We start from the raw sequence: 16,346 nt of genomic DNA on the forward strand, positions 1-16,346 counted from the left end.
TTTAGATAAAGGTATTCAAGAAGCTGTCTTTATATCTCCCCTCATCTTCGTTTAAATCGATAATTTTATTTATTTCCTTTCAATACATGTTTTTGTAGAATGACATTTGTGTGTCGGCGCCTTATCATGTAGATAAATTTTATATTCCGTTATTATAGGAAAAGTTACAGACGGTCAGTTAAGAAACACTATAATGATCAATATTATTGTGCAATTTCGTGTTTTAATTCATTAGATTTTTCACACGGAGAAAAAAATTCGTGTAAAATTACCATACTTCACGGTAATGACATTCCTGGTAAAAAAAACATACTTCTGGTAAAAAAAAATACTTATGGTAAAAAAAAAACATAATATACCGTATTTAAACTATCCATTTGCTAGTTTTTCAGTTGATATGGTAATGGTTTATCTGAAATTCTGATTTTCCAAATTATAGTTTTATCACCAGACATTTAGTGAAATATACAAAAATAAAAACAAATGTAAGCAAATAAATGGTTTTTAAGCTATATTCTAACTCTTAGGTATTATGATAAATTTACCAAATTTTACTTCATTCACCAAATTTCATCACATATTATGAAATAATTTTTCATAAATGCTTCCCTAATCATTACCAAAGCGTTTCGGTAAAAATTACTAAGCTTATCAGTGTTACCATACAGCACTTCATACGGTAAATTTTACCATAAACACAGTAAATTGTTCCATATTCTGGTTATTTTGATCATACATTTTTTCTTAGTGCAAAATTATTAAAGAATTTTCTTGCAGTTAATTTTAATCTTTCAGTTAGTTTGATATTAAATAAACCAAATAATTTCATAATATTAAGTAAACCACATATTATGAAATAATTCTTCATAAATGCTTCCATAATCATTACCAAAGCGTTTCGGTAAAAATTGCTAAGCTTATCAGTATTACCATAGAGCACGGTAAATTTTATCATATTCTGGTTGTTTTGATCATACATTTTTTCTTAGTGCAAAATTATTAAAGACTTTTCCTACAGTTAATTTTAATCTTTCAATTAGTTTGATATTAAATAAACCACATAATTTTAAAAGCTTTAAGCTACGAATAACTTTACCCCAATGCTAAAATTGTTTATATCGTTTATGTTTCGATTTCCATTTCCAATTACGCATCTTTTAAATAATTTTATTAGTCAAAAGAAAATTTTTTATTGTAATTAGTCAAGAGTAAATGCAAAATTTTTAGCTGGAGGAGTTAAAAAAAAGAATAGAAACAATAGTATCTCTGAACATTTCTTTTTGACTTATTTAAGCTAGATAATTTTACCCATGACAATATGTATTACTTTTTCTGGAATAATGCTGATTGAAACATCGGTTTGATATTTTTTTTAGTCCTGAAATGTTTTTTAGACACAGAAATCAATGGAAATTTTATTTCGAATTTCCATTTAAAAAAGATATTTATCAAAATACAAATGTCCATATTTTTGTGATATACTTACGGACTTATTAGTAAACTTTTAGCTTGTAGTGCTTTTCATTAAATACATAAGTTAAAAAACAGTTATTTGACTTTTCAAAAAATTGTTTATTTACAGTAGAGTTCCTTTAAAAATGAGAAATGATCAGCATCTTATACTGTTCGTTGTTCATGTTTATGTCATGCATAAAAATTGCTGAATACTATAAATCTCTGGGGGCAATTTCACTTCCGATTGAAATATTCCTTTACTCGTAAATGTTTAAGAGAAATTCTTCCAAGAAAATGCTTTTCGTAATGGAGTTTTCTTTTATTATTATTTTGAAAAAAATTTAAAATTGTTAATAGAGATATTTCTTTTCCTCGATTTAAAAATTTCTCTCTTACATAATTTTGATGTTGCGCATATTATTATTAGCTGATTTTAACTAGAAATGTAATAAATATTTTTAACTAGAGAAGTCTTTGAAGAATGAAATAATAAAGTTAGAAGTAAAAAAGATGATAATAAAGTGAAGTTACATTTTTTGTCAGAATTTTAATTTATCTATACAATTGTTTTAGTTTCTAACTTAGTAGTTTAAAATAGTAGTTTTTAAATACTTCATAAAACTAACTGTTATAAATAGTAAATATAGAGTATTTTAATGAAAAATATTTAATCTCTTGAATGTAGGCAAAAAATATACCGTATTGGGAGTTTTTTGTTTTTTCAACTTAGGGTAAACTAACCAGTGAAGGAACAATTAAGCTTTGCTTGCTTTTTAAAAAATCATATTAATTTCAAAATTCGTAATTTTAGTTAAATGACAGGGTCAACATATTTGTTACTAATTGCAAATTTTGTAAAAAAATTTTAGAGAACTTACATAATATTGTTTTAAAGTTTTGGAGGTTCAAATAACAAGTAGTAAGAAGACCAAGAGAAGGAACAGCTCTTACCAGTGAATGAACATCCAATAAAGGAACACTTAATTTTGGTTATTTTTTAATGCTTTTTATGAATTTATAAGCCATACAAATATTTAAAAACAAACCTATTCTTTAAATTATAACATATAAATACTTGGAAAATGTTAGCTTTTTTTGTAATCAAGAATTGAAAATTAAAGTGTCAACATATTAACGCATACTGTTCATTCACTGGGAAATCTATGCCCAGTAAAGGAACATGCCTGTTTCCTCACTGGTAAGAAGTTGTTTTTCGTGTTTTTAACATACTTTTGATGCGGAACACCACTAAATGTACAAGAAAATCACAGTTTATCTTTTACTTAGGAAAAAAATCCAGTAAAGGAACACTTGTTCCTTCACTGGTTTTTCATTGTTTGGTGATCCAGTGAATAAACACCCCCTTATCTCAGTTACTTCATTATGCTATGATGCTTAAAAAAATAAAACGTAACTTCAATAACTATATTTTGAATTCTCTTTTTCACAGTGAGAAACATAAAACTATTACATGCAATTAATTCCACTTCAAACAAATAAATACAAACACTCACCTTATAATTTTTTCAAAGAAACAAGGTGTTGCAGAGATAATAACAAATTCGAAAATTTTTCCAGAGAAGTCTATTTGACCAGGTAATCCAAAACATTGCTAGATGACTTCCTATTGTTTGACAGTAAGCTATTGTTACCAATCAATCTAAAGAAAAACTTTCAAATTCTTATTTTTAATCAATATATATGAAATGTTCTTTCACTGGTTGGTTTACCCTACAATTGTTTTAGTTTTTAACTTAGTTTTATGAAGTATTTAAAAACAGCTATTCTAAACTACTAACTCTTATAAATAGTATATATAGTGTATTTTGATGAAAAATATTGAAAAATGTCTTATCTCTTGAATGTGGGTAAAAAATATACCGCATTGGGAGTTTTTTGTTTTTTCTACTTATTTACGACGAAGGAAAATACTGAAAACCTAAAAACAGTTTTTATTAGATTTCCTGGACATTTTTTGAAATTTTTGGGTATTACTTTTCAATTTTAGGGATTTTTTTTGAAATTCGGAAGTACTATCTCATCTTAATAACCTTCAGATATTTTAACTATTCATCGAATTAAAGTCTTTTCTTGAAGTTTTTTAAGTTTCATATGATAGCAAAGTGTTAACTAATACCAATTTTATTTTTACTCCGGTCGATGAATGGGTATTTCAGCCATTGTGTAATAAAAGCGTAGTAAACGTATTTCACTTTGTCACAAAAACTATTTAAAAATGTGTAATAAATGGCTCGTCCACTATAATCAATACTTCTCGTTTAAGTAAAAAACAAAGTTTACGACTGCTAAATGTCACAAAAATGGTAGTTTCCGAAATTAATTGTTACTTAAAAATGTTGTTTCGAATTTAAAATCTAATTTAGATTTTTTATAGATGAAACAAAGCAGAGTTTTAGAACTATGAGCTTTAAATTAATGCAGAATATATGTTTGTCTAAAAAATTTTTTCTCTTAGGTGATAGTTAAAAAGGCATTATTTCTTAGATTTAGGGGTTTGGAATTAAATAGTCAAACACCACATTAGAAAAACAACTTTTTGACTTCTATTGGAATTGACATGTTGTTTTTAGATTCTAGCTATTGATAACTACTTATTATGATTGGTGTACTCTTATGTTTCATTTCACTTTATAACTGGTGTTGAAAAAGCCGACCCATTTTTGAGTTGACGAGTATCAATGTTCAACTCTGTAACCTTGTAATTCTGAACCAAACCTAGAAGACAAGGGAACTCCTGGCTCAAGAATCGGAAACAAAATGCTTTATTGGGGAAGCTTTCGATTGAACGAATCCGCCTTTGTGTTACAGGGAGAGGAAAACCACGAAAACTTTCATGGTTAGCCTGACGGCAAGGAGACTCTAACTCATGATCCATCTACCCCTGAGAATACGTCAGCATTGTGCACGGTGCATCGGGACAAACTTGCCTTTGGGGAGGACTTATTGTTGTAATTAACCTGCATTTGCGTTCCAAGGAGAAAACCTACTATGGTTAGCCTGATGCAATAGGATTCTAGCCAATGATCTCTCTACCACAGAGAATATTTTATATCAGCAGTGATCGATACGAGCCGGGAGTGGAATCTGAATAAACCAGTCAACGCTAGGATTCAAACCGGGGAGGAGAACGCTCTATTCATTAAGCTACCCCTGCTCAGCATACAGTTTTAACAGTATTTACAACTGTTAACTTGCTTTTGGATTCTCTTCTACACGGAGAAAGAAATTGTGGTAAAATTACCTTACTATATGGTAATGACATTTCTGGTAAAAAAAATTATAACTCTGGTTAATAAAACCATAATATACGGCATTTGAGCCAGTAAATTTTCCGCTTATACTGTAACGGTTTACCGGAAATTCTGGTTTTCAAAATTATACTTATTATCACGTATTTAATAAAAAATACGAAGCTGATAAGTAAATGGAATCAAATAAATGTTTTTTTCTGCCATGCTCTAAGGTGTAATGATAAGATTACCAAACTTTGTCTCATTTACTAAATTTTATTACAAATTTTAAAACCATGTTTTATTTTTAATTTACCAACATTACTACGGTAAAAATTGCCGAGATTTTTGGTGTTCTGATAAAGCTGAAACATGGTAAGTTTTACCAGATTCTGGTAGTTTTGAACATGCATTTTTTCTCAATCAGATTTGTCAACAGCCTGTTTTTCCCTCGGTTAAGTATTAGAGAGCGATACATAATGTGCTTGCATTTTTGTCTGTATTTCTGACGAGGTTTCGTAAAATGTATATTTAAGAGTGTTCTTGATGGAGCACCATCTATAACTAATTGTTAGTGAGAATAGTGTCAGTGAAGTTATATCTAGTTTTATGAAAATTGAAGGAATTTAATGATTTAGAATAATAAATAAGTATAAAAAGTGGTTTAAGTATAAAGCATGATAAAAATTTATAAAATATAACAGTTTTAAATTTTTCAATGCAAATATGATGAAAATTAACTTTCTTATAAATTTTAAGAAAAAGAAATTCGGGGTAAAATGAATTGCAGATTTTGTTTTATTTAAAATAAAATTTTCTATATTTATGAAGTTTCAATCCTTTTAAGATAAGAAAAAATCAATTATAACAGAATTCATTAATTTTAAAAAGTTTGAAAGTTGCTAAAAAGTATTTTTAAGAAACGGGATTATTAAAGAGAATGCTTGATAGGCTTTGCAACCTTAATCAGGTACTAGAAAAAAGAACTCTTCATATCTTAAAAACACCTCCAATATTTCCTTTTATTATTTTTACACTCCACATCAATTTCAAGATAAATTTGATAAATTTATAGCGAAAAGTGGAGGAAGGAAATTTATCGATTGAGTGGGCATTACCACGACTACTTTATGGTCGAACGAAATTTATCACATTTTCAGTTTCAATATGTCGACACATCTGTTATTTTTCTTGTTTGTTTCTTTTTCGATTTTTACAATTTTGAAGTATGGTAGATAGAGGAATAATGAATTAATGAGATTTATTTTTGGTTTTCTTGAAATAAGATTTAAATAAAAAATATTCTGTCTGCTGCACATAAAGCAACTATTTTTATATCTATTATATGCAGCATTTTAAGTAAAATGTTAGAAATACTATATCGAAATTTAATCGAATATTTCCTCTGATACACTCTAGAAAAATATTAGTTCACAATTCATTGGAATAAATTAATTATTAAATTAATTAATTTTGCATAAGATCTAATAAATTTGAAGTATAAGTCTTTTAAATATGACTAAATATATACTGAAATTTCTCGTATTAAGCCTTTTTGGTAAGCTTACAATTTATTGCAATTTGTTATGAATTAATAAGTCTAAATAAAATAATCAATAATTTTAATTTTTAATTTGTAATGTATATATATGACTGGTGATATTATATTAGTATACATGATAAATAGAATATATAGAATTAAGAGAATATATAGATTATATGCATATATAGAATATTAAAGTAATATTCAATACATGTAACTGGATTTATATTTAAATTTCTTTGGTATACCTCAGAAAATAATAGTCTATTATTTATTGCGATTAATTATAATATTAACTATTTCTCTTACATAATCTTCATTTTGTTTTCATGGTACAGCGTGAAAAATATCCTTTAGATGAAAATTTATGTTTCTGGTATATTTGTAGCTGAAAATCATAAATTCGTAATTATTTTTAGTTTATTCCACACCATTTTCTAAGAAATCAACATTTTAGTTTGGTTACTTTCAGAACTTTTTAACTAGGTAAAGGACAAACGTTTTCATTGACAGTAGGATAGTCACCAATTTGTTGACCATTTTAGCAATCTTGGTGACTCAGGAAACAATTTTGACAACAAAAATCTAATCTACCTTCACGAAGTTTCATGGCTCTATAATGCCTTAGGAATCATGTCATATGTGAATTCCTTAGAAATTTGGCTACTTATATGATGAATCACTCATATGATGCATCACTTTAGTTTAGATGCATGGATTAAGCATCTTTTATCCATACAGAATCACGTGACTTCAAATAAGGAACATAAAAAAAACGTTAAACTCTGTTGTATAGTGTAATTATATTTTATAGATATATTTCGATTTATAATGAAATTTCTACTCGAAAAAGATAAGCTTACGATTAATTATTTATTGGAATTAATTTCGATTTTATACTTATCTGTGGAATCAATTACTTCATATATTTAAAACATAATCTTGAATTATGAGTAATATTTTAACTATGTAACCAGGTCTGTGTCGACATTTTTCTCTGATATGCCTCAAAAAACACTGTTTACGATTTACTGCAATTAATAATAAATTAAAATTATAAATAAAGGTAAAAAAGTGATTAAAAGTAATTAAAATTACAATTTATTTAAAAAATTGCAACTAGAAAGAAATGTGTTTATCTACCATATTTAAACACACCAAAAATATGCATATAACGACAATTTCTTATGAAATAAAACTTGAACGCTCTTACAATTTTTTAACGCACTGTATGCAAAAGCTATGTACTTGAATATGTGGGACATATTTGCTATGCTTTTGTTGGTATCGTATTGTAATTAAGTAAATTAAGTAGATAACACTATTATCAAGAAAAAGATAATCTGATAGACTAATACTTTGGACCTTGGATTAACCATTTCAGTAGCAAGAAATATTAAGACAATTAGAAAGATAATCTGATTAAAAATAAAGAAAATTGATGAAAACAATAAAATTGTTCTACCCATTGAGTTTTGATAAGAAACGGCGTAAACCTAATAAAAAGAAGTTTATAAATAGAAAATTAATATGAAGATTAAAAACAAAGTTACACAATAGTGCTTAGTAATTTTTTTTAAAGTTTATTTTTAAAACAAAATGATTTCTGTTAAGAATTGTTTATGTAAAACATATTTATTTTTTCACTTTCGTTTTGTGTTATAAATCCCTTTAGGCTGAATAGATATTAGAGCTTCTAGAAAAGTCAAAGGTTGTCTGGATTCAGCAGACAGTAGGAAATCACAGCATAGGCCGCAACATCCTTTTTATAAATAATCAATCAATCATGGAATTAGAGGAAGATAGGCATTAACTTTCCATTACATGCGTCTATATCTTCAATTAAGTGGCTTTTTTTGGGTCATTCCACTGTAAAATTAATCTATTTAAATGGTGTTGTATTGTTTGTTTTGCAAACAAAGTTTTTTGGTCATTGACTTTTGTGATTGATGTTCCTTAAATTGCTAAAAGGTTTAAATAATGGCATTTAATGTAGATATTACATTGAGGTTCCTTTTTACTCTGATGATTCATTGCATGTATAGGAACCATTATTGAATTAAAAGCTTGAACATGAATAACAAAATAAATTTTGATTTAAAGATCAGATTTTCACGTACTCAGAGGCAAATTTTACTGTTAAATGGAGTTGAGTTTAAATATGCTTATCAATTACTATTGTTTTTTATCTACAATATTATACAATATAATACAGATATCTTGAGTGTTTTTATGGACAATATAATACAGCAAAAAAATGGACTGATTTTCGTGTAGAACACAGAAGACTAACATTTCTTTAGGGCTTTTGATTAATTGAGTGCGTCAGTTTTTTAAATATAAGATAGAGTTGTGCATCGGAACAAACTTTTCCTCAGACCAGGTAGGCTCTTTTTCTTGAGACCAGGTAGGCTAGATGACTAAAATTTGATAATCTATACATCGTGTATCGAATTTCAGGGAATTATTACAGATTATGAATTGAATACGAAGTTGCTCCTTAGTAACTATTTAAAAGAATTTTTAACAATAGTTTTGGTAGGAATGATTGGTTGTAAAAATATGATTTCAGATATCATATAACTGAGGAAATAAGACACTGTAATCTTTCAAAGTATGAATGAAATTGAAGTTAAAGTGCATCAGAAAAGTCTGTCGAGATGCAATTATTTAAAACCAGTTTTATTTGGATCTTTTTTCTCGTTGTTGGATTAATGTTATATGTTCGTAATGTATATCGGTTGTTCGTTATGCGTATATCGTAATGTATATCGGTATATAACAGTGATTACCAACTGGCGGCCCTCGGGCCGCATCCGGCCCGTGAAGCCTTTTTTTGTGGCCAGCTAACTAAAATATATTAGTTGTCGTTTTTTTGCGGACAATTTTCGTAACAAATCTATATGGGCTTAAAATACTTTTCTTTCGTTTAGAAAACCTAATTTCTTCGTTTCTGTAAAATTTAACATACCAAAGGTGCAAAAAAATGTATTTCTCTAGGTTTTGCATCCAAGAAAATATTTAAATTCAAATACAAAAATAATCGTGTATGTTGCTCTTTTTTATTTCGTTTGTTTTCATATTTTGTGAATATAATTTAGCATGTGCGTTATCAGAAATTTTCTCGAAGAAATTCTCTCATTTAACTTTTTGAAACCACTCATTTTAAACGAAATTATTAATATTAGTGAATTTTAAAACGCATAAAAGAGGGAAAGAATATTATATTTTATTTAAATTCCTTGAATTGAATATCACATGAGCGGAAAAGGAAAAAAAAATATTTCAAATGCTCGAGAATTTTTTTTTGTTGCTAGAATTTCTAATAAGCCGGACAAAATGTTAATTCATCCCAGATTTAAATTTAAAAGAAAAAGAAATCTTGTCACTAAGTTTCTGATTAAGAGAAGATTCAAAATGATACGTAACAAGCATTGTTATTTTGCTTATTAATATTAAAAAAACTTTGATAAAAATCTGACAGTAAAATTTAATGTTCCTTCAAACATAAAAGAGTCCCATACAAAATTTTCATAAAGTTGTGGCCCGCCATTTGACTGGTGGTTTTAATTGCTGCCCCCGGCCACATGTAAGTTGGAAATCCTTGGTATATAACTTCTAAAAGCAACTTAGCCGGTACGAGACAGGGGTACACATATTCTCAACTTTTATACAATGAATTTAAAGCACCCATTTTACAAACTTTGAGTATATATTAACGTATATATTCACCGAACCCTCGTATTTATTTAGTTGAAACAGTTAGTAATTAGTTTTTTTTTCAATTACCATTCCTTTAACTGAGTCAGACAATTTTCTCGATTACGAGGGTGCTCAATTTCTAGAGGTTTTACAGTAAAACAAGCTAAGATACGCAACTGTAATAACAAAATGAAATTTCGAAAGAAAAAAAAGAGTTTAACCTAAATTCTTAACTGAAACGAAAATGAAAAGGTAGACAGAATATTCAAAAATGAGGAGAAAGCGATGCTTTGCTGAATAGGTAATAGAGCTTAATAGCTTAATTTGAAAGAAACAAAAGACCAGGTAAACAAAAGCGATCGTCGCAAGCCATATCGATGTGTTGCCAAATTCTCAGGCTTAATTCTTCGCCCGAAGTAACAAGGTCGTCTCACCTCAATTGCCAACACCTTATTTTAAACTAAAACAACAAACGACGTTTTGACATCCGAGCTTTATGCTTCGAAACGTGAAATAATAGTGGAAATATTTCTTGAAAACGTTGCTGCTTTGCATGAAATATTGCAAAATATAAGACGTAATATCAGTGTTTGTGATGTTTATTTTAATGAACTTCAGTGCAATGTGATAGTAACTTTCTACGGATTCGTAATTTCGTGGTAAAGGAGAGATGACTTTTTTTTGTTAATGAAGATTGTTTACTCTTGCGATTATCTAATTTCTCACAAAAGTTAATAGTGTGATTAAGCTTTAATTTCCGAAGACATAAGTTTGTCTCCTTGTAAACTTTATAATCCATGAAATGAGATTTAAAGCAATAATAGAAATACTTTTTAAAGCATGCGTAGTTTTGTGGAAGAAAAAAAAAAGAGTTGGATTTTCTGGTTAATGAAGATTGCTTATTTTTTTTTCTGTGCTTAAATATTTTGCATTAAAAGTTAAACGCTTAAGTCACTCGTAGTTTCTAAACTTCTGAGAGAATTTATAATTGGCACGGTACTTGTAGGTGCTGCATAGAAATTCCCGCTCATTCTATTAGTCTCGTCAGTAACGCTTAATGATTTGTGGCAAGAGTATCTACTGGGATTGTGGTAATAAGTATATAATATCCTAATATAGTACCTAATATCATAATATAATTAGTACCAAATATTCTAACATAGTATATCCTGATATACGACCCAATATCTTAATACAAGTTTCTAATATCCTAATATAGTATCTAATATCCTAATATAGTACCTAATATCCTAATATAATAAGTACCTTATATTCTAACATAGTATGTCCTAATATAATACCCAATATTTTAATACAAGTATCTAATATTCTAATATAGTATCTAATGTTCTAATATAGTACCTTGTATCCTAATATAATTAGTACCTTATAATCTAACATAGTATGTCCTAATATAATAACCATTATCTTAATACAAGCATCCAATATCCTAATATAGTATATCCTAATATAATACCTAATATCCTAATGCAGTATATCCTAAAATAATAGCCAATGTCTTAATATAATAAGTGCCTAACATCCTAATATAATAATTATCTAGTATAGTAATATCGTATGTCCTAAAATAATACCCAATATCCTAATATCGTATATCCCAACATAATAAGTATCAAATATCCTCATACCTAATATCTTAATATAATACATAATTTCCGAATATAATACCTAATATCGTAATATATAATCTTAATTAATAATACTCTTGTAGCAAGTTTTTGGGAGTGAAGTTTTTTAAAAAGAACTTGGTTTTTTTCGCGGTGAAAAAAATCTTAATTTCAACGAATAATTATTTATATTTAATTTATAATTATGCTTAAAATAAATAATCCATGAAAAATTCTATAAATAAAAATAAATAAATAAGTGGAAGAAACGAAATAAATTTTCATCACATGAAATTTATTGTTAAAAATTAAAACTAAAATGAAACAATTTCATATTTTCGGAATCGCAACATTTCCGTGTCTGACAAAAAAAAAAATTCAAATGATCTAAAACTAATGTTAGTTGGTAATTATGAAACATACAAGTTTTAAAATTTTTAAAAACGGAATAATTTTTTATTTTCATAAGTAACGAAAATAAAATAACTGATATTTAAGTTTCCAATAGTATGTTAAAAAAACTATAATTATTGTGATTTTTCAAAAAAATCATTTTAACGCATTATATTCGAAAAGAATATCTGTATTAATTGTTGCCATACAACTAATGAAACAGTGATTGTATGACAACAGATTAAAATGTCCCGCAGTGGACTGATCATTAAGACACGGTTCCCAGCAGATCGCCGAAGTCAAGCATCACTGACTGCAGTCAGTGGGTGGGTGGGTGACAAACTTGGATCAGTCTGCGTAGGGACCGAGGGTGTGCGGTATTGGTCCTCGTTAAACTGTGCTACCGTAAAGTGCTCGACTTCGCGCGCAGGTCGTTGGGCTACCGAAGCGGGGGTGCCATCCCCTCTGCAGAGGATCAAAATTATGATGGCATGTGTTCGGATTATCCTCAGGGATGTTTCCCAGACCGTCGCCATTCGCCCACTGTGAAGCTCTAGTGCGACGTAGATGAACTACAACTAGAACAGATTAATTTTAAATATATATTCAATTATGATGACAATATGCCAAATTTACTTTTGCTTATGAAGTGTATTGTGGCTTTTTCCGTTTTGAAACTTCAACCAAAGATTAATTAATTTTCATTATAATGTACAATACATGTGATATTAACACATCACGTCATTATTTAGGTGGTAATTTATTTTCACAGCTAAAGAAGGATAAAATAAAAATTTAATTAAACTAAATTCACGAGGGCAAAAATAATGTAAAAGTAGTCTCTATTGAATTATAACACCATTTTTTCCTTTCTTCCAGTTTTCAAGTGGCTAATCGTTTTCGTCCTAATAACTGACACAGTATTATATGGGACATGTCAAGGAGTCAAAAACCAAATAGAACGTTTCGACAGAAGAAGTATCTTCTCCCTCCTCCCATCACATAACGAAGATTACGTTCCACCCATACCGGTACATTTCAGAAACGCCCATGGGTTTGGAAGAAATATTCCCCCAAATCGCTCCCGTTCATCCAGAAGTCAAAACAAAGATACCGAACTTGATGGCAGACCATGGATTCCTGTCCAAAATAGTCAGGGAGCTAGTACCGTTAGAAGAGAAGTATTTTTACGTCCTTCAACCAATAGAAGAAGATTCCCACTCAAAGTAGTGGTCACTGAGCAACCAACGTCGTTTGACATCCCCCTGAGAAAAAGTATTAAAGTCTCAAATACAGATATTGTAAACCCTGCCATACAAACTACTGGTTATATTAGAGATGCCAGTTTACGGAAAATCCCTAAACCTAAACTAGTAGACAGCCAACAAGGAAAACGAGCCGAATCTTTTAGGGAAGTTACCTCACCATCATCAATAAACCGCACCATCGTCCGTGAAAAATGGACTCCTAAGCGAATAATTTCAAACATTCCAAACAGCAACTTGAGAAATGTTGCTAAGAACATAGAATTGAAATTTCCACATTCCTTGAATACTAAACTTGACAAACATTTAAATTACACGGGTATCAGATCAGGAAAGCAAGACGAACCTAAGTTAAATCCTTCTCCCAATCCTTCAAGTGCATTAAATGATGATAGTGAGTTTTCCAAGTACATAAATGACAATTTAAAAGCTTATGACACTTTTTTCTTGCAACCTGTCGATCGAATAAATTTTACGAAAAGTTTGAACTTAACTGCTACTCAAAGAGGTAACATTGATAATCACCAAATCAAGAAGACACCTTCAAATCAAAATTTCTTTTCTAATGATAAGAAAAAAGCTAAAAATGGGCCAGATATCTTTAAAACACTTGGTGTAGAATATGCGGATAAGGAAGACATCAGCACTTCAACCCTATCGTCAATATCCGGAAATAAGGATAAGGAGCTTATGAAAACAATAACTTTGTTTGTGGACGGAAAAGTTGTGGGTCATATCCCCCAGAATAGATCTAGAATACTTTATGAACCAAAGTGGAATGATTTAGAATCAAACAAAAAGACAACTGGCGAGCAAATTAAAAAGTCCAACAATCCCTCAGTACAAGATGTTGTTCCATCTACGATGCAAAATGAAAATAACAATGATACCTCTGTGCCTCTTCTTCGCAATGATACTCCCAAAAAAGAGAATCCATTAAATCTGAAAACTAATTCTTCTAATTTTGAGAAAACATCTTCGACAGAAAATTCAAATATTTTCGTAGATAATGAGAAACCTCGAAGTGAAATTTTCCATGATATGAACTTAGAACCCGATACCAACCCTCATCAAATATTAGGTGCCAAAGATATGACCATCAATAAAGTTCCCCAAATCGTAGAAGGCAAAATAAAGTACAAAGACACTCCAGGAGGTGGTCAAGTCCTGCCCTTTTCAAAAACGCCATTTTATGAACAAAATAAGGAAGTCGGTAGGGATTTTTCAAAAGAAATCAAACATGATGATGTTTATTTCCCTCCTGTTTTCCCCGATACTCCTTGGATTGCAAAATATCCTCCTGTAACAGCTACAAAGGAACCAGTTAACAATTTGCCGGATGACTTTATATTGTTGAATACCAGTGAAAAAGTATCGGTTTCTTCATTTTCACCGGATAAAGAAAGACTTATAGAAGTAAACCCTAAGCGTTCAGGTTTTAATGAAAACAAGATAAATGATGGAAATAGAGATTCTGTGTACGATTTAAAGAAGCCTGAGATATTTAATGACCATCCGAGCTTAGGTCACAGATTTCCAACGCCACCATCACTTATAACCGTTAGTCCTCATGAATCAGTAACTGTTACTCACGTGAGACTAAATTTTGATACCAAGCAACATAATGGTAAAAATAACTCAACGAATAATTATGTTCTAGAGAGGAAACCATCTTTGTTGCCTGACTTACCAGGATCGACGCGTCCAAGAAAACCTAATATTAGACTTTCTAGTGGAATGTTGGCTGGTATTTTGATAGCAGCGCTAATCTTTTTGGGATTTTTAACAGGTATTTATTGTGTTCTTATCATTAGCTAGTATTACGAAGCCTAAATACATGCATTCATCTATTTATTTTCATTACGCTTTACGTTTCTTGTGTGTGTGTATATTTATAGCGCTTTTTTGATAATAAAATAATCAAAAACAGTTAAACAAGCAAAATTACAAAAAAAAAAAAAGACTTTCGTATTAAGAGATTATTATTTTTTTACATTAGAGTGCTTTAATGGTTCGATAATTAAATTTTTCAATTAATTTTAAATTTAAAATAATGCATCGAAGAACATAATAATGGAAAAAGGCAGACTGTAATTTGAGAACAGTTATAATCTTTAGAAAATTTAATGTGGTGTGATTTAGATGACGCTAAATTGGATTGAGATTGGTTTATTATGGTCTAAACTAGATCAGTTCAATATTTTCTTCTTCATTATGAGCAGAAAGCTGTTCTTTGGATATCATAATTTATATCTTTAAGTAGAATATAATTTATTTAAGCTTAATTTTTGTACATGGATTTTGTTTTTGTTGTCCAGATATTCATTTTTCTGAACTTTTTGTATGCTCACTACTCGTATATTAGAAAATTTATACACTGAGAAAAAACGTATGGTCAAAACAATCCCAATATGGTAAAATTTACCGCGGTCCTGGCTCGAGGAGAACACAAAAATGCTCGGTAATTTTTACCGAAGTGCTTTGATAATGATTTTGGAAAAAATAAAAATGAAATATGGTTTTATAATTTTTGAGGAAATTTAGCATATGTGGTAATTTTTTTTTATTTTTATCATGATACCTTGGCGCATGGCATAAAAATCATTTATTCAGTTAATTTTATTTTTCAGTTTTCTATTTTTTACTAAATGTTTAGTAAAAAGAACTAAAATTTTGAAAATCAGAATTTTTGGTACATCTTTACGATATAAGGGGAAAAATTACCAAACGAATGGTTTAAATTTACGCATATTCTGGCTTTATTTATCAGAATTATGTTTTTTTTTCTCTAGAAATGTCATTACCATGCAGTACGGGAATTTTATTAGAATTTTTCTCTCCATGTAATTGACCGTTTTAAACACCTTTATAGTATTTGATTTAAACTTTAAGCTTTATTTCTGTATAATCCTCAAATTGTGGCATTTTTATAATTGTTGGAGAAAGAGATTCAATTTAACCTTTAGATGGGTTTTTTTACAATTTTTTTAAAACATGAGTAAGCTAATTTTCTATCAAAATTCTTCTCTGAATTTTTTTTCATTTGAATGTTTGTTTAAGGTAACCGTATAAAACCGTCTAAACAATTAAAATTACTGTTTCATTTATT

At 29.0% G+C, this 16,346-nt stretch overlaps 1 protein-coding gene across 1 annotated transcript in view; it reads left to right on the forward strand.

The window, feature by feature from the left end:
• LOC107456971 (uncharacterized) overlaps positions 1-16,346 on the forward strand; it is a 60,911-nt gene that overhangs the window by 11,818 nt on the left and 32,747 nt on the right. The window contains exon 2 of the mRNA XM_021146400.4: positions 12,852-15,026. Coding sequence (XP_021002059.3) covers positions 12,852-15,026 — 2,175 coding nt within the window. The remainder of the gene's footprint in view (positions 1-12,851; positions 15,027-16,346) is intronic.

Source organism: Parasteatoda tepidariorum, chromosome 5 (genome assembly GCF_982258835.1).
Source record: "Parasteatoda tepidariorum strain Cologne lab strain chromosome 5, Ptep-v5.0, whole genome shotgun sequence".
Classification (NCBI taxonomy): Eukaryota; Metazoa; Arthropoda; class Arachnida; order Araneae; family Theridiidae; genus Parasteatoda; species Parasteatoda tepidariorum.